Genomic DNA, 22,043 nt, shown 5'->3' with positions numbered 1-22,043 from the left:
AAGAGTTTTAATATTCCTGACAAATACTTGCAACTCAATTTGTTAGCTTGAGTGGCCTGCACTGCTCTAATATGCATTGTATAGTGTATTGGTTTCTCCGACAGCAATGAACATGCACCCCCATCCCCTGTTGTGAAGTAGGGGAAGTGTCACTGTCCTCATTTTAGGAATGGTTTGCCATTGTGTTATAATACTAATTGCCTGTTTCAAGATGATGTATTGCAGATGAAGGCCCCAAATCTAGCCAAATTGTGAAGGGTGTGCAGTTAACAATACTTTATGCAGGGCTTGTCTAGACTGCCTGGATTTTTTATTTATGCATTTTTATCTCTCTCTCTTTTTGCCATCAAGTCACATTTGACTTATGGCGACCCCTGCTGGGGTTTTCAAGGCAAGAGACGTTCAGAGGTGGTTTGCCACTGCCTGCCTCTGTGTCACAACCCTGGTATTCCATCCAAATCAGGGTTGGCCCTGCTTAGCTTCTGACATCTGACAAGATCATAAGAACAGCCATGCTGGATCAGACCAAGACCCATCAAATCCAGTATTCTGTTCACACAGTGGCCGACCAGGCGGCTAGCCTGAGCTATCCAGGTATCTTACCCTTCTTTTAAGGAGTTCAGAATGGCATATGGGGTTTTCCCCTCATCTGTTTTATATTCATAACAACCCTGTGAGGTAGGTTAAGCTGAGAGAGAATGACCAAGCCAAAGTCACCCCAATGAGTATCATGGCAAGTGGGGATGTGAGCCTGGGTCCCCCTGGACTGACGGGCTCCAGTATTCTAACCACTTCACCACATTGTGCAGTGCTGGGGTGCAGTGTTTTCAGTCTCTGCAATCCAAACATGAAGGTATATTAGCCTGTTACAGACCCTGCTGGTACTCATGGATGGCTAGGACTGGAGCAGTGAGTTTTGTGTCCTGGGGGGAAATTTACCAGTCCCATACAAGCCCTCTTCCCTGGGACACTTCCCCAGCTTCTCAGCTAGGAACTAGAGGGTAAAGATGGGCGCAAAAGAAGCAATGAAAAACCAGATAATGTGACCTAGGGCTAATGCATGTATAACTGGTCACTGTGGTTAAGGGCTCCAGTGAGGCTGTGCTCCTTCTCTTCCGTACCTTTGGCATGAATTCCCCCATTTTTTCTAACCAGAGTTAAGTGGCACATTGACACATACATTCTATGAAATGTCAATCAACGCTTTGGTATCAGGTAGCAATTTTCCTCCAGGCCAGATTGGCCAGGGATCCTGGAGGGTGGTTTGTTTGTTTTTTGCCATCTTCTGAGCATGAAGTAGGGGTCCCTGGGGGTGTGTTGGGGGGGGGGAGGTAGTTGTGAATGTCCTGTATTGTGCAGGGGGTTGAACTAGATGACCCTGGAAGTCCCTTCCAACTCTGTTTCTATGATTAATGGCATTTAAGCCTAAACAAGTTCCTTCAATAACCAGGATTCTAAAACTGTTTTAGAAGCTCTTTTAGCAAACCCTGGTTGAATATAAGCCTGGCTTACCTTATCCGTTTGATGCCAATGTTACTGCAGCCAAGGCCTGTCAGAGAAGAGGAAGTTCACACCAGGGAGAGGAGCAAGATGGAGGGGAAGAGCTGTAAGATCCTGCTGTTTTCTTTGGGGCTCCTAAGCTTGGTTAAGAAATCACTCCTGTTATATACGCACCAGCACTTGTAAGAATTTCTGAGGTCTAATGGCTATTATTTCTAAATCACTGTAGAGAGAATACTAGAATGTTATTTTGTATCAGTGCAAAATTTTCATTTGAGTATAAAGTATTTTACTAACATTAGGGGTGTGATCTTTCCCCCGTTGTTTCCCCCAGAACACCTGTCATAGCTGGAGGCATCTTTGTGATCAATAAGTCTTGGTTTAACCATCTGGGAAAATATGACACTCAGATGGACATCTGGGGAGGGGAGAATTTTGGTGAGTTGCTGCCTTGATTTATATTCCCTGCTCCTCTCATCAGTCTTTTACAAATCATTCTTGCAGCTCCTGGTCAGGCAAACATATCTTTTCTCCTGGTTGCGGTTTGGAGGTCTGGCCCTCATTCAAAAACTACTTTCAGTTTGATAAGATCAGTTTCCTGCCATCACTGTGCAGATCTATGTATATGTCAATATTGTTATACAAATTGCTAGACAAATCCTTGGCAAGATCTATATTATTATTGGCTTGCATGTGTGTGTGTACCCTTTGGGGGCATATTTGTCTGAATAGGGAAATCTTGGAAGTTGTAAGTTAGGTTAATTGTTACACAAACAGACTATGGATTTCACAATGCTTACATTAATTGTAGATAAGTCTACTGTAAAAAATAGAAGTTTTGGTGAGGGTGTGGTTGCTGGGAGAAGAGAAGGTGTCAGGAGGATTGGAAAATTAAAAGGATCTTGGGGCTTTGAAGGGGGCTAACATTCTGATATGGGAAGAATGCACTGAAAGTTGTGTGGGGAGGAGAGGGGTCTATTTTATTTCTTCTTTCCTGATATTTAGCCTGCAGGTTTGCAGAGCCTGTATACCTTGCTTGGCAAGGTCACCTTTCTTCAGTGATTCAAATGAGCTTTTGAACATCAAAGGACCAGTGATTGTCTGATCCATAACAGAAAAGTGGATTTCCCCTTCAAGGCCGCAAAACCTCTGGAAGATTGTGTGTGTGTGTGTTTAATTAATATGGGCCAAATTTTGCTTTAGGAAAATGCTTGCTAAATAAATAACACCGTTTGGGGTTCTGAAGTGAGATTATTAAAGTATACAGTTCCAGGATATGATCTATTGAAAACTACCGACTTCGCACATTAAAAAAAAATTAATCCCAAAACCTGCTCCATGAATAATGTGGGTTGCACAAGCACTGTTGAAATACAATTATTTTTGAAGAAACCTGAAAACTGACCAGTGCAGACATCCTCTTAAACAATGTTAATATGAACTACATGCCTTTCCAGAATTCACTTAATACTTTGACAATTCCTTGATATCACTGATGGATGTGGCTGAAATGTTTGTTTTGGAGCTTCATGATGTTTTACATACGGAATCATTTTTCATGCATGTCTATGAGAACTCTACCTACGTATTTCCCATTATACTCTCTCACACAAATTCATTCACTCCTTGAAATTGAGTCCTTTAATTTTATTTTGAAAATCTTCTCTAATAGTTTCAGTTTCCACTTTAGACTTTTTGCCCATCCCGATTCCTTTAAAACTCTACTGTTTACACCAGAATAATTTCCTTTTGTTGGTAAGTCTTGTAGACAGATGAAATCCGTTATGAGTGGATAATGTCATATGTTTTGACAACTTTCAGAAAAGCTCAAACAACATTTATAACACAGAGGATCTCTGACTGTACCTGTGTTGAAGCTCCTGTCTCCACCATCCCCTCCACACACAGTGAATTGCAGGCTTGGGAAGATGGGGGTTTTTATCAGAGGAAATGGTGTGGGTGGAAGGGGTTGCCACCTTTCCCCAGTGCTTCAACCCCAATTCAATGTACTCCTCCCCTCAACACTGTACTTTAGTCATAAAGAAAATCTGGTGATTTTGGTATCGCTCTCTCACATAGCATGCGCTTTGTCTCTAAGATTCATTTAAAAAGACAAGATTAATCTACAGTAATCTGATTTGAGGGACTAGGAAGGGGGAACCAGTTAAAGGAAGGGCAGGATTTTTTCATCTCAGAGAAAGCCATCAACACAATACTACCAAATTCTCTCTTTCTATTACTTTACCTGTTCTTGCCCTTGTCCATGTTTTTTGCCTGTGCAAACTGAAAAGGGAAGCAAAATAACTGAGATATAATACCTTAGACTAGTAGGGTTGCGAGGTCCCTCTTCATCACCAGTGGGAGGTTTTTGGGGTGGAGCCTAAGGAGGGTGGGGCTTTGGAAGGGGAAGGACTTCAATGCCATAGAGTCCAATTGCCAAAGTGGCCATTTTCTTCAGGTGAACTGATCTCTATTGGCTGGAGATCAGTTGTAATAGCAGGCGATCTCCAGCTAGTACCTGGAGGTTGGCAAGCCTATAGACTAGGGGTCCCCAACATGGTGTCAGTGGGTGCCATGTACCCACTAACACCTTTTCTGGCGCCCGCCAAGTGTTTTTAGGAAGTGCACAGGGCCAGGTAGAACCTTTGCCCAGCAAGGCTTCTGATTGACTATTGGAGATCTGATTGGCTGCACAGATTTTTTAAAAATGTGCTTTGGCAGCAGCTGCCACCACAGCACAAGGATCTACACTGTGATACTGATGTTAAGCTGTGGCCATCATTTTGTGGCTGGCTCTGCCTCTTGCGGCAGCCATTTTGTGGCAGCCATTTTGTCGCTGCACCCACCATGCTGTGACAGAATTCCAAACGTACCCACAGGTTCAAAAAAGGTTGGGGACCCCTGTCTTAGACTATTGGGAGAGGGGGTTGGATAAAATCCTTGGCTTTCTTGCTTTATTTTTATAACTCTGTGGATCTTTTCTAGAGCTTTCCTTCAGAGTTTGGATGTGTGGAGGCAGCTTGGAGATCGTTCCCTGCAGCCGTGTGGGCCATGTTTTCAGGAAACGCCACCCCTATGACTTTCCCGAGGGCAACGCACTGACTTATATCAAGTAGGCATGGGTTATTCCTTGACCTCAATTCAGAAAATAGGAGGGTGGTATGCAGAAACATTTAGTTGTGGCTGCAGTATGGAACCTTCCCTAGAGAAAGAAATGGTATGGAAGACAAGTCCTTGATATATTTGTCAAGTTTTTCTTCACACAGGAGCTTCAGTGTGAATCTAGGACTTTATGCATTCTATTTGGGATTCCTGACCAAACCAGTTGCCTTCTTTCCTGTTGTTTTTATATATTCTGACTTCTTGTCAATGTTTCTGGAATGGTCAGGAAACAATATTATAAAGTACACGGTCATTTCAGTAGGAACTGTACTTTGAGACTTAAGGGTGCTGCTCATTTAATGATTCTGTTCTTAGGGAAAGTACTTTACTAATGCAGTATAGTGAGTCACATTTCCCCAATTAAAGAGGAGTTTATTGAAAATAATGGCTTGCATCCCATCTAAAAGTTCCACATGTGAAAGGGAGTGATTTTGACCAATTCCTCCCTCCCACAGCAGCCCTTCAGCTCCCCCCAAGCTATACCTGGAGGTCCCCTGTTCCCCAGGAACAGCCATTTGGGGTGCATTTCAGGTTGCGGTGGGCAAGGGGAAGCATGGAACTTACGGAAATCCTTTCTCCGTGGAAATTTTAGGCAAGATCCAAGATATATTTTGCAGTGGATTCCTATGTAATGGAAAACTTAATTTTTTGCCGGTCTGGAGTATGACTGTGTGCGTATGTGAAGTGCCATCAAGTCACAACCGACTTATGGCGACCCTAGCAAGGGGCTTTCAAGGCAAGTGAAAAGCAGAGGTGGTCTGTCAGTGCCTCCCTCTGCCAAGTCTTCCTTGGTGGTTTCCCTTCCAAGCACTGACCCTGAATAGCCTCTGAGATCTGACAAGATCGGGCTAAACCATGCCACCTTCTCTCCTTGCATGACTATATAGAAACAGTATTTGTAGCCTCTGATAATTCAGTGTTAATTTCTACACAGAATTTGCTAGAACACTGATACCTTTGACTGGAAGTAGACATTATGGGAAAGTCATGGCTGTTGCCCAAAGCAGCAGATCTTGCATCTCCTCCTCTTTCCACCTGTTAACATCACATGTTTCACATGACTGGATGTATGTTGCCAAACTGCACGTTTCCTTACTTCACATATATACACTAATGAAGTCGTAAGGGTAGGGAAGTTGGTAGTATGGGGGTGAGGATCCACAGGCCTGATGTTTTAAGTGACAGCCACATCTTCCCCATAATGTCTGATTCCAGCCTCACGTACATACATATGTGCTGTCAAGTCACAACCAACTTATGGCAACCCCAGAAAGGGGCTTTCAAGGCAATTGAGCAGCAGAGGTGGTTTGCCATTGCCTTCCTCTGCACAGTCTGCCATGATGGTGTGCTATCCAAGTACCAACTCTGCTCAGCTTCCATTCAAGCCCTACTCAACCCTTTAAGAAAACTAAACTAAACTAGAAACCATCTGAAGTTATGAATAAAATTTTATTTCTCAAAAGTTAACCTCTAGTCTTGAAACATGAAGTAGCTGTTCAATGGTGTCTTATGTGGATCTTCCCTGCCTCCCTTTCCCTAGCAACCTACTGAGACCTCCAAAAAGTGAATGCAGGGAGATTCAGGAGCCTGTGGATAAAATTACATTGGACATCATGGAATAGTCTATAGCAAGGAAAGGGAAATTGGCATCATTCTTCCTTTTTCTCCACAGGCAGAGTTTCTGCTGATACAAGGGTATCTTTTTGGCAGAAGAGAGAAGTGGAGGCAATGTCATCCAATTACCCCACTTCACTGCAGCCCCCTGTGCTCCGTGGCATTTTGTTCGTGAAACTCCTGCAACTTATAACATCAACTTTTCAGAGGCCTCAAGGGTGCTGGGGAAAAAGGTGGGAAATATCCACCTGCTGCTCATCTGCTGCTCAGCAAGAATGTCACCATAGTTAAGGTTATTTAAACCCCCAATTGGGTTTTATTTTTTCCCCGTTCACTTTGCAAGGGGCCAAACTGATCACAAGATCATTGTAAGTAAAACTCCCAAATTAAGAATACACCCACAACAGGGGTGGGCGAGAACAGCAGAGAACAAAAGATTCTATTACTGTAGAAAAATATATGGAGTAAGCATGATTACTAAACCTTATTAGATCAGATTTCATTATTGAATCAGGCTGAATCCTGAGCTATGGGACTTCCAGTGAGTAGTTCAATTTGCATTCTTCTGCAGGAGAAAAGCAAAATAAATGCTTCACACCCCCTCGGAATTAGCTCTTGGTATGCTGTAAACTAATTTTCAGTTATTTTATATTTTAGCACACAAAGACTAATTTTGAAGGGGGTTCTGATATTTTTGTTTCTGTGGCTGAAAAGCACAGTTGTGTTCCTCTACAACATAGAAACAGACAAAAAATAATAATAAACCTCTTCAAACTTAGCTGTGTGTGCCAAAAAACATATATTTTGGTTTTTGCAGCATACAAGGTACATATTTAGAAAGGGTCTCTTTTTAATTCTTTTTGCTTCTGTGTTGCCACTCATGGGTGTACTTTTCTTTGGATCCTTCAGTGTAGAGTTTGCAGAAGTGTACACTCATGGGGTTTAAAAACAATGCGTGTGTGAACTGGGCATTATTCTACCTTTTCTCCTTGGGTTCTGCTTCTTGAAGTTCCACAGAAGATCACTGTAGCAAAAAATCAAAGCGTGACGAGAGAATAAATCCCAATTGGGATAGAGCTCAGAGAACCTCCTTAGCCTTAATATGAAACGTGATGGCACATCAAAGGCAGTTTTACATATTTTGCATCCCCTGTGGCCCCCAAACGTGCAAGAGGGTTAAGAGACGACAGCAGAGACATCTTCTAGATGTGTCACAGGGCTGCGCCAGCCTTTTAACAAAGGCAACTGACTGCATTCCCTATCAAAGGGGTATTTTAAAAGCTAGTGAACCTATTGCAATAAAGGCAATTGAAAGTAAGACTACATTTTGAGGTGGGTCCAGCAAAGAGTTTCCATGGGCACAAGGATTCTGCCCGCAGAGTATGACCTTCAGGGTCCCCAAGCAGCCCAAAATGTTCTCCAAAATCCTTTTCCTAGGGTTGCCCTCTCCCTCAGGAGCAAGATTTCAGGAGGCATTTTGGGCTGCCACAAGTGAGGGAAGCTGCAAAAGTTGTGCTTTATGGATGGAAGTCCTTGCCCCTGTGGAAACACTGTGCTGGGTCCAACCCATCACATGCAGACACATGTGTTAAAAAATCCTAGTGGCTGCTTCTCAAGAAAAGTGGCATCAGTTTGGACCAAAAAAAGAAAAGAAAGATAACAGCAGGGAAGGGGTGCTTAATCTTTTCCCCACGGGCAGCTTTTCTGTTGCAGCTCCATGCCTCTATGGCTTCTTTTCAGATAACCCCTCCCAAAACTGTTTTTCCTGAGAAGAAGCCGCTGTCAGGATTTCTGTACACACTTTTGTGTATAATGTGTCATTTGGCTTTCAGAGCATATCTACACTGTGGGAAGAAATATCAGACAAATATTGTAGGACTGGGATGGGAACTTGGCCCTCTACACAGTTTATCCATTGCTGCACACCCCACACCACACCCCCATTCAATTTTGATTCAGGAAGAACAGAAGTGTTATTTCTGACTTGGCAGAATTTAGGAGAACTGTCTTTAGGATGCGACTTAGAATGACAGCAGCAGGACCCAACTTAAAACTTCAGCAGGAGAGAAAATGGCTAAAGACCAGATGGATGGGGAAGGGTTCAGTCCCTGTCACCTGCCCATGCTGTGCTTTTAAATGATCCCACCCTGCTGCTCTGTAGGAAGACCCGGTTCTGCATCTGGGCATGCCACCGTCATGTCTTATTTGGCCCTTAGTGTAAAAACATATTTCCTGCAGTAATTGCAAACCCCAAGGCAGGAAAGGGTACAAAAATCTGTGCAGTCATTGAGAGGATTGGAATCTTTTAAAGGTACAGAACCTAGTTACTGTTGATGTTTTGGAAGTAAGGGCAATATAATGCAGTGGGAGGCAAGAATGTGACGTTCCATGTATAGAATCCTTCTGTCTATGGAAATGCTCCATTGGATCCAATTGTTTGGCTGTATTTTGCTGCAAATGATGCGAGAAATCCAACACCAACTAGTTTCTGCTTTTGAGGAGATTTCTTTCTGAGTTTCCCAGTTTAGTGATAGCAGGTCAAACGAAGAGGGTGGAGAATTCTGTGTGACATACCCTAACTCCATGTCATGACAAGCTGTGCTGCAAGGATACAGTGTCTTAATGATGCTGTTCTACCTGCAGAAATACCAAACGTACAGCAGAAGTGTGGATGGATGAATACAAGCAGTACTATTATGAGGCCCGACCATCTGCCATTGGAAAGTCGTTTGGAAGGTAAGCGTCCCAAACCAGGAAGTGGCCATTCTTGGAAGCCACTGTTGAAAGACAGTGCGGTGTAATGGTTAGAGTGTCAGAGTAGGATCTGGGAGACCTTGTATAAATCCCTGCTCTTCCGTGAAGCTCACTGGGTGGCCTTGGGCCAGTGACTCTGTTTCAGCCTAACCCACCCCACAGGATTATTGTGAGGATAAAATGGGACAAGCAGAACAATGTGTGCTACTCCGACCTTCGTGGAGGAAAAGTAGGATAAAAATGTACTAGATAAATTGTGGAGGGCTGTCAATTTAGACTGCCTCCCACACAACAGATTAGTCTATGCTTGCTTTTAATTTGTGTCATTTTAATAAAGGAAGTCGTATCCTACATTTTCCTGCTGGGGCTCTTTGTAATCTGATGCTTTTTAATGTTTGTGTTCTCAAATCTATTTGTTTGTTTGTTTTTCATTCGCTAATGGACTTTTATTTTCTATCCCTCCATTATTATTATTTTGGTTGCACTGTTGGTTGCCTTCAGTCCAACAAAATAAGGCAGGATATAAATATTTCAAATAAATAAATAAACTTTGTGTAAGTTTACAGCAACAAAGGAATGGGCTCTACAAACCACAAGCGGAAGGTGCTTGTGGTGAGTGAGGTTTCCCTGCCTTTCCCCTCCTGTAGCACCTCAAAAGACAATGCTGTTAGCGGGGAATCAGATGAGCCTCATGCCCAAAATGACAAAAGAGTTCCTGTGGGACTGAAGTGAGGAGAAGGAATTGAGTGAAAGTATCCTCTTCTGTCAGAGCAAGGAGCCTTCTGATGACAGGAGGCTGTGCCATTAGCAAAGCATAAGATTCAACACATTATGTTTAGCCATCCTTTTTGTGGTTGGTTGTCTGAGTTTGATAGCAGACATCTGTGTGATCTGCTCTTACATGATCATCTTTTCTGAATGGATGGGAGCACAACTACTTTGATGGGGGGGTGTTTAGGTGCTCTAGAGCTCGGAATGCTCCCAAATGGCAGAACACAGCTTTACAAAAACAGCAGTAGCTCTCCTGAGGCAACAGAGACATCAAGCACGGCATTAGCCCTCCTGAGAGATTAATGTGAAGTTAACAAACAGGAACGTCAACAACTGTCCCTTCTCAAATTATCTATCGTAGAGCAAGACAATCATCACCCTCTTTTTGGGAACAGACTGCATTTTGCATTTTTATCACCAATAAGGATATATACATAAAGCTGCTCTGTACTGAATCTGTCAAGGTCTATCAAGGGCAGATCCACCCAAACACAGATCCACCCAGTACCATAGGAATGCAGAAGACCCCAGCCACAGTGCCCCCTAAGCCATAGTCACACCTAAGTAGCAGAGCTTCAGGAGGCCAAAGTGTAGAGTGGACATTCCTGCAGAAAGGAAGAGAGAGTCTGCTGAGGAGGGTGGATTGAGGCAGAAAATAAAACCCCTGAACACATGGAAGAACTTTCTATTCAGCACCATTTTTACACACATCAAGGAAGAGGAAGGAATTCCTCGTGACTCCAGAAAGTAGCTATGAGAACATGGTCCAGGGGAGACCCCTAAATACTGAAGCCTAGGTAATACATTATTTCTAACTGCTTGCAACTGCAAGATTTATACGACCTATCCCTTGTTATAATCTGTAGGGGTATGTATAGAGTTAGGGATTAGAGGATTGTGCTTTATCACCTTTTCTTTTATCCTTGCTCAGTCTGTTGTGTTTACAGATGTGGTATGCCCTTTTAATTTTTTTATTATGCTCCATTTTATTTTTAATGTGGTTAGTCTAATTGCCGTGATCCATGTTAAGCCCCTGATAAGTCCGTGTGTCCCAGGAGCAGAAAGGGGAGGGACAATGGTTAAACCCACCTCCCCCAGAGTGCTCAGATAAGCATGTTGGTCCCCTCAGTAGCAAGTACAAAAGGAGAGGGAAACAGAAACCCAGTGCACTGCCCTTAAGCAGCAAAGCAGCTCAAAGCTCAAACCCACAGGTAAGGTGAACCCCTAAATTGGTTTGGTGGTGGCAGTGGCTCAGAGAAAGAGAGGGAGAGAGAAATAGGGAGGGGAGGAAGAGGAGCCTGACTGAGCTGGATATCCACTATAGCTGAATAACTTTCTCACTCCTGCACCGGGCAGAAACGAATGCTTGCAAGCCATATTTACCCACATGCGTATCATGAAATATTTTCCTTTCATGTTCATGACAACATGCATTCCTTCCAGCATTGCAGACCGAGTGGAGCAGCGCAGGAAACTGAACTGTAAATCCTTCCAGTGGTACTTGGAGAATGTCTACCCGGAGCTCAAGTGAGTAGTTCTTTAAGTCTCAAACAAAACTGCAGGATGCATATGTTAATGCTGAGGGAGAAAGGAAAGTGGTGGTACTTTTCCAAGAAGGAAAATATGCCTGTGGCATCTTGAAGACAAGATAAATTGGAGGTCCTTTCAGAAAAGTGCATCTCTCCATCTTCCCCAGCCCCACCACCCCGACCCAGGTCTACATTTAAACCAAATATTCCTTCATCCTTAGCAGTCTGGGACTATCCTAGAGTTTTTATGGGAAGAGGAAGTAAATGAAAAGCAGGGTGGATTGAAATCAAATTTCTGAAGAGTGAAAGATTAGAACTATGAGAATTATAGTTTCCTCTTCTGAGGTATTCTGGAAGGCAAAAAATATGTACCCACTGAGGGAATAATAGAAGTGGGTGTTTTATCAGTGGGAAAAGAGATGAAAATATGTCTTGAGAAATAGCTGTAGCGGTATAAAGGGGATTATAATTAATTCTTATTAGAATGAATTGGTTTTAATTCTGAAAGCTTTTGCCTAATAATTTGAAAAGGTCAAGGATAGTTGCTGGGGTGACTAAGTAATATCACTGAGTAAATATGTTATACGATTCTCCGTAGTCTGAAGAACTAGAACAGCAGCAGTTTAAGTAAAAGGCACAGTACACCTTGAAGGAAAAAGAGAGGTTCTTATATGGTTTGGTGCCAAAGAAAAGCAAACAACTGAGGTTATGTTTGCACAAAGTGTATAAATTTAATGGAACTATCTCACTCCCCAATAGCCTTTCTCTTCCTAACTCCTCAGTGATTTCAGCAGATGGCAAGATTGTCAAAATTCTTCCCCCCTCCCTTGGACCCAGATCTAGTACTGTCTTTCACTCCAGATGGGGGATAGCAGTTCTGTGGTGTGTGAATAGTTTTATCAATGATGCTTTTTATCCCCTTCCTGATAAACTTTGTAGGGTCAGTGTTGATAGTTTGGGGGTTTTGTTTGCCTTTCTTTTTGGTCTTACAGGATCCCAGAAAAGGAATTGATTCCTGGGATCATCAAACAAGGAGTAAATTGCTTGGAGTCTCAGGGACAAGACACAGCAGGAAACTCTCTAGCAGGAGTTGGAAGCTGTAAAGGGACGGTGAACAATCCTGCTGCCACTCAGGTGAAGTAACTAGAGGTCTCACCCTTTGTTCTGTCCTGTTCTTTACTGAGAAAAATGAGTGTGTCCACCTGAGGTATGTGGATCTCAATAGGCCTGTAGATAGGCCTCACCAGACCTCACCTCAGTGCTTCCTTCAAGCTGGAGAGAGATAGGATTGACTAAACCTTATCTCATCTTCCCAGCTTCTTGATTGGCCATTGTTGGTAGAGCACATCCACAGCAAACCATCGTAAGATTGGGTTGCCCTTGCCTTGAATGACAGCTGCTCAGCCTCTGCTGACCTTGAGCTTAGTACTGCCTGCATATATGCCCCAGCTGTTGGAACTGATTTTGGAGACAATGAAGATAACTGGAACCAATCCCAGGAGCTCCTTTCCTTTTATTGCTTAGAAGCTCCTTGATCAATTGATCTTGAGGAGCATATATCTAGTGTTGGAGGGATATAAGGACTGAAACAAATCTTGCCACTGACAATGTAGCCTTGGGGTCCCTATCGCTTAGTAAAAAAGGCATTAGGTCAGTCACAGAGGCATTGGATTTGTATGTTAAAAAGGGGGAAGTATAGTGCAATCGAAGTTCCTCGTAAAAGGGCATTCCAAAAGGGCATGGGCTAATGAGTCAATAGAGCCAGAAGAGCAAGGGCAGATCCTGTCTGAGTATGGTATATTCAGAATTCTGCCCTATCCCAGGAGCTCCAGAAGTCTATAGGTAGCAGGTGAGGTGGGGCAGTGGTTTAGCAAGAAGGGGTTGTTTGGTCCTGGGATCAGCATTTAGAAGGCTCGTAATATGCGTTTGTCTCAGTACTGTTTCCCACAGTATACTTTTCCATTGCAGAATATGCTTCCATGGAGGAAAGTGCATGAAATCTTTGTTCAAGTCCCCATGTTTGGTTGCACACAAGCGTATTTCATTGCACATTCAAGCATGGAACTACAGCTGGCCATGGTTTCCTAGCATATGAACTCTAGAGAGATTCTAGCGGATGTAATGGTGATCATCTACAATCAGTTTTTTTCTTGTATGGAAATGCCCTAGTGTTTCCCAATCAACCAGATTCATTTTTTGTGGAAATAATGCATACTATTGTCCTGTTAGCTTTTTTACCAGATCTGTTTAATATTTGAAAGTTAGTTTTATTTCATATGCCGTTGCAGGTAATATAGGTACAAGTCTTCCTAGACAGGGTTGCACAGGTACTCTCAATGATAAATTCCACAGGATAGTCATGTCTGTTGCAACCAAAATAACAGAGTCTCATGGCAATTTAAAGACTAACAAGTTTATTATGGCTTAAGCTTCTGAGTGCATGAGCCCACATGTAGCATCAGATTCATGGAAGTCTTTAGGAAGCTGCCAGTCTCGGTTGTTTTAACCTATAGAATTTTACCTTAGAACTTAGTATTGAAATGAAGTTATGGAGAAGTTGCTCTCCTAGATGTATGCGAGCTCCACACATCCTGACAAATCTCTTTACTAAAAATACGGTGGAAAATGCTCTAACATAGTAGCCGCTTCCTCTCTGAGCTTTCACAGTAGTTCTGCAATGTCTGGGTCAGTGCTATGCACTGATCTAAACTGACAAAATCCTCCTGTGGTTTTTGATGCATTTATCTCAGCTGAAGAACTTGTCTGAGCATTCCTCATTCAGACGCTGTCATGTTGCAAAGAAGCAGCTTGGGTAAACAAAGGTCACAGTAGGATATCAGATGCCAGCAACTGCCCGTTCACATCTGCTAATGGTCTGGAACGAGTTTGCAGACAGCAGTCCAACAAGCTGTTTGATTTGACTTGCTGTGCCATTTTGCCATAGTTTGAAATTGCTGAAATTCATTGAACTGTATCTCTGTCCTGGGAATTCTCCCAGTAAAGAAGGCAAACATTAATTGTCTGTTGGGAAGGGTAGTGATTAGGTGGGAGGATAAATCAATGAAGTGGGTTTACTCTCTGGCGTTCTGTTTTGTAAGAGTGTGGTTGTGTATGCTGTATCCCGTAATGATAAATGGCCTGTTTTGCCATCACAGACAACAGCGGCTGCATGTTTTAGAAACTGGTTGATGAATTTCCCTATTATGTAAAACAAGTAGAAACAGTTACCTGTTGTAGAGAGGCATGAACCTGGATCTCTTCTAGTGCAGCCTGTGCCAATGGTGGGTGAGGATGGCTTGAAATCCTTGGTCAAATTGCAGCGTAGGAGGCAGGCTAGCATGTTTTGGAGGTGTTTTTACATCCTGAGCTTGGTATTTCACAAACCTGGTGCACATTTTGCTCTATTTCAACACTTAATTAGTGTCCTTAACATGTACAAGGGGCTAGATCCAATGAATCCACTGCTGTACTGGTGGAGCCTTCCTTCAGTGCAAGTAGCCTTCCTTTGATGAACTCCACTGGAAGTGACACGTTGCACTGGGGAGTATGAGGAAAGTCTCCTTGAACACATGAACACATGAAGCTGCCTTACACTGAATCAGACCCTTAGTCCATCAAAGTCAATATTGTCTACTCAGACCGGCAGTGACTCTCCAGAGTCTCAGTCTTTCACATCACCAACTTGCCTAGTCCCTTTAACTGGAGATGCTGGGGGTTGAACCTGGGACTTTCTGCATGTCAAGTAGATGCTCTACCACTGAGCCACGGCCCCTCTTCCTTGCACCAATTGTTACATTAAGAGGCTCCAGTCCTGCGTTTCTTGCATGGAGACGTCTGAAGTTTCCCTCCTTTAGGCTTTAGATTTTTTTTCCACTGAAAAATCAACATTCAAAAATATCCAAAGGCCAGTTTGTTCATGACACCAGCCACATGAAAAGCATGATCCTGTTTAGATGTTTTATACAGATGCTTATTGCATGCACCTTCTCATACACATGCATCTCTTGTATGCCAGTCATCTGTGACCCTGGGGGACAGAGCACTAGTGTGCAAGCACTGCATATGTATGGGATACTGTGCTACATTCCTTTCAAAGTGAGACCGGCCACGAGGAGGAGTATCAACACAAGTAAGCATTTTTGTGCAGCAGAAGTAGAATGTTTGGTTGAGCCAGAGCCTTCAGTAAGCATGCTTTTCCACTTCACACAGCCTGAGCAATGTGCCAGTGTGTTTCCTTTAACTAGACGCTATGTAGCCTTACATGTCCTAGCAGCTGAGCCCTCACCTCCAGACTCTTATTGATTAGCTTGAAAGTGGAGGCAGGTGCCGCGTGCCTGGGGACTAGCCCCCCCCCCACTATGCCCATGGCAAGCCCTGGACTTCATATAACAAATTGTGCCAGTATATGCCAATGCATTTGGCCAAAGTGCTGACTCCTACAGTCATTTTCTATAGGAGCGGGGTATGTTTTCACATGGAGAAAGTACCGGGCATTGTACCACGCATTGTAAACCAGAAGCCAATGATTAGATTTCACAATGATTTACATGATCATAGTTTTGCCTACAAGTACTATGATTATAGAAATCTCAGTGGATGTCCTCCTGTGTCCTGTGAGATGGAACACTGTCAGTGGAGGTGTCCACACTGTAGTCCTTTAATTTCTAGAGTAATGTGATCACAGGCACACGTATGCCCAAAATCCATCAAGTGGAGAAATGTAGGTGGCAAAAATACATTACTTTATATTTCGTATTGATTGATGTTTTAATATTACAGCCCCAAATGAACAAACCAATAGCAGAAAAAGAAAGAGATGGACAGATGGATGGATGGTAGAGAAGGCAGGAAGGGGGGAGGAAGGTGAGCACTAAGAGATAGCCAGGAATGAGGAGTTGAGGGGAATCAGCGTTCAAAACCTAAATGGGGAAGCTTTCAGTCCTGGCAATCAAAGATTGTATTTATTCTTTAAAATAAGCAAACAAATATTGATTCAGCATTAATTGTTGAAGAAGGACATTTTGTATTTCTAACCATGCACTGAACTCTGTTCTTTTCTTCTGCTACCCCAAAGGAGTGGATATTCAGTGACCCTTTAATCAGGCAGCAAGACAAGTGTCTTTCAATCACCTCCTTCTCCACTGGGTCGCAGATCACAATCGAGGCATGCAATCAGAAAGACGGCAGACAGGTACTGCACTACCTTAAGACCAACCCTGATGTTTTATTCTGCTGCCTTAGTGTCACAATAGCATATTTTAAAAGTGATATTCGGAATGCAGCTCCTGGTCTGTGGGGAAGAGATGAAATCAGAGATATCGAATTCCAGAGGTGGGTAGCAAATTATAGGGGAGATTGGTGAAAATCTCTGACTGAAGAAACAGTCTGTAAATCTGCTCAGAGTGCATGTGTGCATATTTGTTTAATTGACAAATATAATCCTAAATAGATGTGACCAACTTGAGATGGATTGACTCTATAAGGGAAGCCACAGCTTTCAGTTTGCAGGACCTGAGCAAAGCTGTTAATAGATAGGATGTTTTGGAGTACATTGATTCCTAGGGTCACCATGAGTCAGAAGCGACTTGACAGCATTAACACACACACACACACACAATGCCTTTTCCCTAATAGGTTTGAATGCTAATGTACAACAACCTTGAGATCTGCCTCAAAGCTGAATTCACTCACCTTGGATTCTGGGATGCTTCTCTCTCCAGTTCCCTCCTGGGCAATGCAAGTGAGAGAGCATTAGATTCAGGCAGCATTCTTGCACCAATAGTATGCAGAGAAAACGACAGGCACTTGCCGTTGGCCTCTAATTCTGACGCATGTACAAGCCATGAATGGTTCAAATGCCACTGAAAGAAACACAAATGCTGCAGGGAACCAATCTTGCAGAAGCAGCATGTTAATGGAATGGCTGCTCTGAACTGCTTTGCTCTTCCTGATGCCTGTTCTCCATTCTGTCATTGGGATATAGAAATCCTGTGTGGAAGGGCCATGCTGGACATTGTTTTGGAAGTACAGGACAGCTTTGTGTGTGACTTTTTCCTTAAAATGCACATTTGGAAGGAGCTGGGAAATGGCTGAAGATCACACATCTTTGCAATAGATCACGATGGGTAGCCGTGTTAGTCTGCCACTAGCAGTAGAAAAGAGTAGGAGTCCAGTAGCACCTTAAAGACTGCCAGAAATTTTGTTAGTCTTTAAGGTGCTGCTGGACTCCTACTCTTTTCTACATCATTGCAACGTGCAAGCAGACCTGAGCCTTAAGAGCTTATCTAGATGAGCAGTGGATTCATCTGAGTTGTGTGAGGTGTGCTCACAGCTGTTTTCTGGCTGCATCTCTACATGCATGTTGAAAATGTAGGTGGGGAAAAGTTAACGATCCCTGGTACAGGAGGATCTTCTGTAATTGTTATTTAGCCACAAGTAAATAAAGCCTGTGTGGTAGGCGACAGATCCAAGGAGCATGGAGATCACAGTGTTGTTCCTACAGAGGAAGCTGTGCCAGAGTATAAAGGTTTGGTCTGCTGCTGCTTTGCATATGCAGGCTTTCCCCACTTCTGCCTGCTTGCTATGGAACAGCCTCCTGGAAACGTGAGGAAGGATCCTTCCTGCCTGTCCTTCCAGGGCTGCAAGACAGAAAAAGGGTGTCTGGAGCCTGTCCAAAGATAGTTTATGAACGAGGACCTTGTATTTAATTGATTATTGGTGAACTGTTCTAGTGCTGCCATTATTTTGGAGTGGGCTATTTGCTGGCTGTATTTGTATTTGAGATTGATTTATTATTGGGGAAATGCACACTCTACTTTTTTTACCATAAATAATTGAGTTGGTGAACATCTGCAAAATATCGCAGCAAATAAATAGTAAAACTTTGATAAATGTATTTTGAAGCAATAAAATTTAAAAACAACCAGAAAATTCTACAATAATTGGTGGTAAAAAGAATTTTAAGCTAATTTTAAAAAGCTTCAGAGCCAGTGAAAGTAGTGAATGCAATCAGCAATTGTAGAATCAATGTAAAAGCAACAACAGGAAGTAAAATAAAACCAAAAGTAGTGAATGAAATCAGCTATTGTAGAATCAATGATAAAAGCAAGAACTGGAAGTAAAATAAAACCAAAAGTAGTGAATGAAATCAGCAATTGTAGAATCAATGGTAAAAGCAACAACTGGAAATAAAATAAAACCAAAAGTACAGATTAAAATAACATCAAGTCATGGAGAAGAAATAAAGCCTTCTGAGGTTAAAAATCTTGGCCAGTCTCCAGATATCCAGGAGTGAAAGGCCTAAAGAGCCTCATGAGGCCACGAAGTCCAGTCTGGTGGCCACTAGTGAAAAGGCCTTTACTGCAGCTATCATAGCCCTGCAGAACAAGACATCTTAAAACACAGGCAGGCTTTTGCTGGTGGGGACAGCCTTGCATTGCTACAGCAAGCTCAGTCCCTGCTGTTAGTACTTATGGATGGAGAAACTGTGTTTGCCAAACTTCTTTGTCACTTTGCAACTGAAGAGGCAAAGGAGGAACCTCGTCTTGGTCAAGGAGGAGACAACCTGGACTCATTCTGGGTTTTCTATCCCTCATCTCTGTCCTATGGACTCTTTCACTTCATCTGTAGAAAACACAAGCTTCCGTTTCCCAAGAGATCTAGCTAATGTAGGAGAGTCTGTAAAAACTGTCACAGCAGATACTTTGGGAAGACTCTCAGAACTGAAATGAGGACTGTGTGAATGTCCCCAGATATGACTTCCTCTCTGCCGGTGACCAAATTTACCCCAGAGTGCTGTGGAACTAGGTCACCAATTTCCCTTTAGGTGTCTTTACAAAATCTTTTTCTCAGTAGCATGGAGGACTCTTGCAGCAGCAGCAAAATCCAGCAGCCAGTTTAATTCTCTCCAATATTAAGCATAGCCCACTCTATTAGTGGCACCCACCATTGTTCACCAGCATCCATTCTGAAAAGTGCATGATAAAAAGTACAATAGTAGTACATTTGAGACCAATAGCTTGCAGCTTTGCTGGTTGAAAATAGAACCAGAGGATCCAGGAACACGGTTCTTTCCTCAGCTGCCATTATTGTGAGCCCAAAATCCCATGCATCAGCTTGCAAAGCAAGCACCTGTTTTCTAATCAGGTCCTATACAAAATGCCAGCATTGGTGTTTTTTCTTACCTATGCCTCTCCTGAGTTGCCTCACATTGTTTTGCAGAAGCAGTCTGCTTGACCATAGGATAGGTCCCTCTTCAGCACACTTTTGCCTGTACTCTGATGTGAAATTATGACATGAAGGTGGGCACTGGTACATAAGTTGCTTTATTTCAGAACTAGATATGGTTGCCAGCAGGCATGATAACAACACTCACTGTGATCATGCTTTGACACCTGTAGAAACCAGCCAGGGTAGTCAGCTGGGGCTGGCAGGGGTCAGAGTTTACCCTTTCCTGTTTAAGGCTATGCATATTCCTTTATTTTCTTTTATTTCTACCCTACACCTTTCCCGGCAAAGCTGGCCCAGAGCAGCTTCCAGCAGTCAATACATATGATGTAAACACTACATGCATTTACAACATCCAGAGTCACATCCAAACTCTTGATGGAAGCAGCTGGGATCAATTGCACTCTGTCAAGAGTTAGGAGCAGTATCTCCCCCCTGCCCCCCCCCCCCCGCGGCTCAGCCACAGGACCTCCATCTTTGATGGGTTCAGTTTCAGGTGGGTATACTACAGCCTCCAAGCATCTGGGCAGATTTTCTGGGATGGTGTCTGGCCGGCTGTCCATCAACAGGGTGTCATCTGCATATTGATGGCAACCTAGTTTGAAACTCCTGACTGGCTGGGCGAGGGGGCGTATATAGATGTTAAACAACATTGGGGAGAGAATCGCCTCTCGCAGGACTATCCCAAGTACTACAACGTCATCAAGGTGGTGAGTCGATAGGTCATGGTCAACTGTGTCAAATGCTGCTGAAAAATCTAACAACAGCAGCACAGACACGCCTCAATCCAGCTGACTATGGAGATCGTCTGTGAGGGTGACCAGCATAGTCTCTGTAGCTGCTCTGCCATTCGACTACCTTGCCCAGAAACGGCAAATTCGAGACTGGGAGGTAGTTGGCTAGATCTAAAGGATGGAACGATGGCTTCTTTAACAGCAGTCTCACCACTGCCTTCTTCAACATTCTTGGGATTAGAGGCCCACTGATCTGTAAAACACTTTCAGCAGAATTGATACCAGTTGCCCATTCTTTAGAAATGGCCCGCAGCAGCAGGACACCCAGCAAGTGGGTTCTTCCTTCCGCTAATGAATGAATGAATGAATGACACCGAACAAAAGAACTTCTCAGTTAATTGCATGACTTGAAAGCACAGCAGTTGTTTCCACAGACTCCCTTTCAACCTCTTATTTCAATGGAAAAGTAAGGTGAGGGAGTGCTTTAGTGCTAGAACTGGGAGCAGAGAGTACATGTAGGGAACTGTTCTTTTCTACAGGGATTGCATCTTGTAATTAGTTAGCAGGAAGTAGTGGGCTTGATTTCCTTAATTTTTCCTCACGTCCAGTCCTGCAGGAGCATTTCCAAGGACACAGTTCAGAAAGCATAGATAAGGACATATGAGGCCTCATCTGAAATTGCTTGAATGCACACAGGGGATTTTTTGCTGTTGTGGTGGTGATGTTTTTCCCTACCTAGCCTTAGGCCAGCACAGTGGAGATGAGATCTTAGCAAGAAAAGTAAAGGGCATCAGACAGAGAAAAGAAGCAGCACTATGCTCACAACAACCAGCATGGTGCACTGCTTATGGCGATGAATAGGACTGAGAAGACCCAGGTTCAAATCACTACTTGGCCAAGAAGCTCACTGGGTGACCTTGGGCCAGTCCTGTTGTTTCAGCCTAGCCTGCCTCTCAGGGTTGTTGTGAGGATAAAAAGATAGAGGACCCATAGCTCATAGATCACCTGCTGTGCATGTAAAAAGTCTGAGATTCAGTTTCCAAACTCTCTGGTTAAAATAATTTAGTAGGGCTGAGAAAGACCTCTGGTAGAGACTTTGGAAAGCCAGACTGCGGCATCATGGGATATTTTTTTTTAACTGCAGCCTCATGTTCTTAGTGAAAATTCTTACTGGAACTGACAATGGGTAGGCCTAGGAGATGCTGGAAACTCTGTGGTAAAATCATAGAGTTTTTGGCAGTTCTTAGACCTGCCCCAGAAGTGACAAGCCGTAGAGCTTCTGACAATACCACCCTTTATTGCTTTGAGTAAGAACTTCTGGTAAGTACACAAGGCTCCAAGCAGTGGCGGGCAATGCCACCCTAGAGAAGAGGGACTCTAGGAGTGTGGGGTTTGTTTTGCCCATGGCCATTCAGGTCTACTAGATGGCGCAACCTGTAAAAGAGAGTGCCCGAGAAAGTTGAGATCTTTCTTGTACAAACCAGGAGGGAGAAAATCTGATGTATTTCCCTTCTTGTAAGTTAAAACTATGGTGGTAGCAGCTATATTTATCATTCCTGGAACCTTCATCTATCCCCCACATGTGCCATCCCCTTAACCAGACCAAGCCTGGCTGCCTCAGGTGTTACCGATAGATGCTGTGAGGCCTTGGATCCTTTTGTGACTAGGTAGTCACACTGAGTTATGAAAATCTTGAATCTTTTATACATCTACCAGAATTTCAAGATGGCGGGACATGTGGACCATCAGATTT

At 43.3% G+C, this 22,043-nt stretch overlaps 2 protein-coding genes across 2 annotated transcripts in view; both read left to right on the top strand.

Moving 5' to 3' along the window:
• Positions 1-22,043, top strand: part of SLC39A9 (solute carrier family 39 member 9) — a 223,257-nt gene that overhangs the window by 144,162 nt on the left and 57,052 nt on the right. The gene's annotated exons all lie outside the window — the stretch shown is intronic.
• Positions 1-22,043, top strand: part of GALNT16 (polypeptide N-acetylgalactosaminyltransferase 16) — a 170,911-nt gene that overhangs the window by 148,332 nt on the left and 536 nt on the right. The window contains exons 9-14 of the mRNA XM_056851413.1: positions 1,835-1,938; positions 4,486-4,612; positions 8,920-9,012; positions 11,245-11,328; positions 12,323-12,464; positions 16,405-16,521. Coding sequence (XP_056707391.1) covers positions 1,835-1,938; positions 4,486-4,612; positions 8,920-9,012; positions 11,245-11,328; positions 12,323-12,464; positions 16,405-16,521 — 667 coding nt within the window. The remainder of the gene's footprint in view (positions 1-1,834; positions 1,939-4,485; positions 4,613-8,919; positions 9,013-11,244; positions 11,329-12,322; positions 12,465-16,404; positions 16,522-22,043) is intronic.

The sequence above is a fragment of the Euleptes europaea genome, chromosome 6 (genome assembly GCF_029931775.1).
Source record: "Euleptes europaea isolate rEulEur1 chromosome 6, rEulEur1.hap1, whole genome shotgun sequence".
Taxonomy (NCBI): Eukaryota; Metazoa; Chordata; class Lepidosauria; order Squamata; family Sphaerodactylidae; genus Euleptes; species Euleptes europaea.
This window is presented reverse-complemented; position numbering and strand designations above follow the sequence as displayed.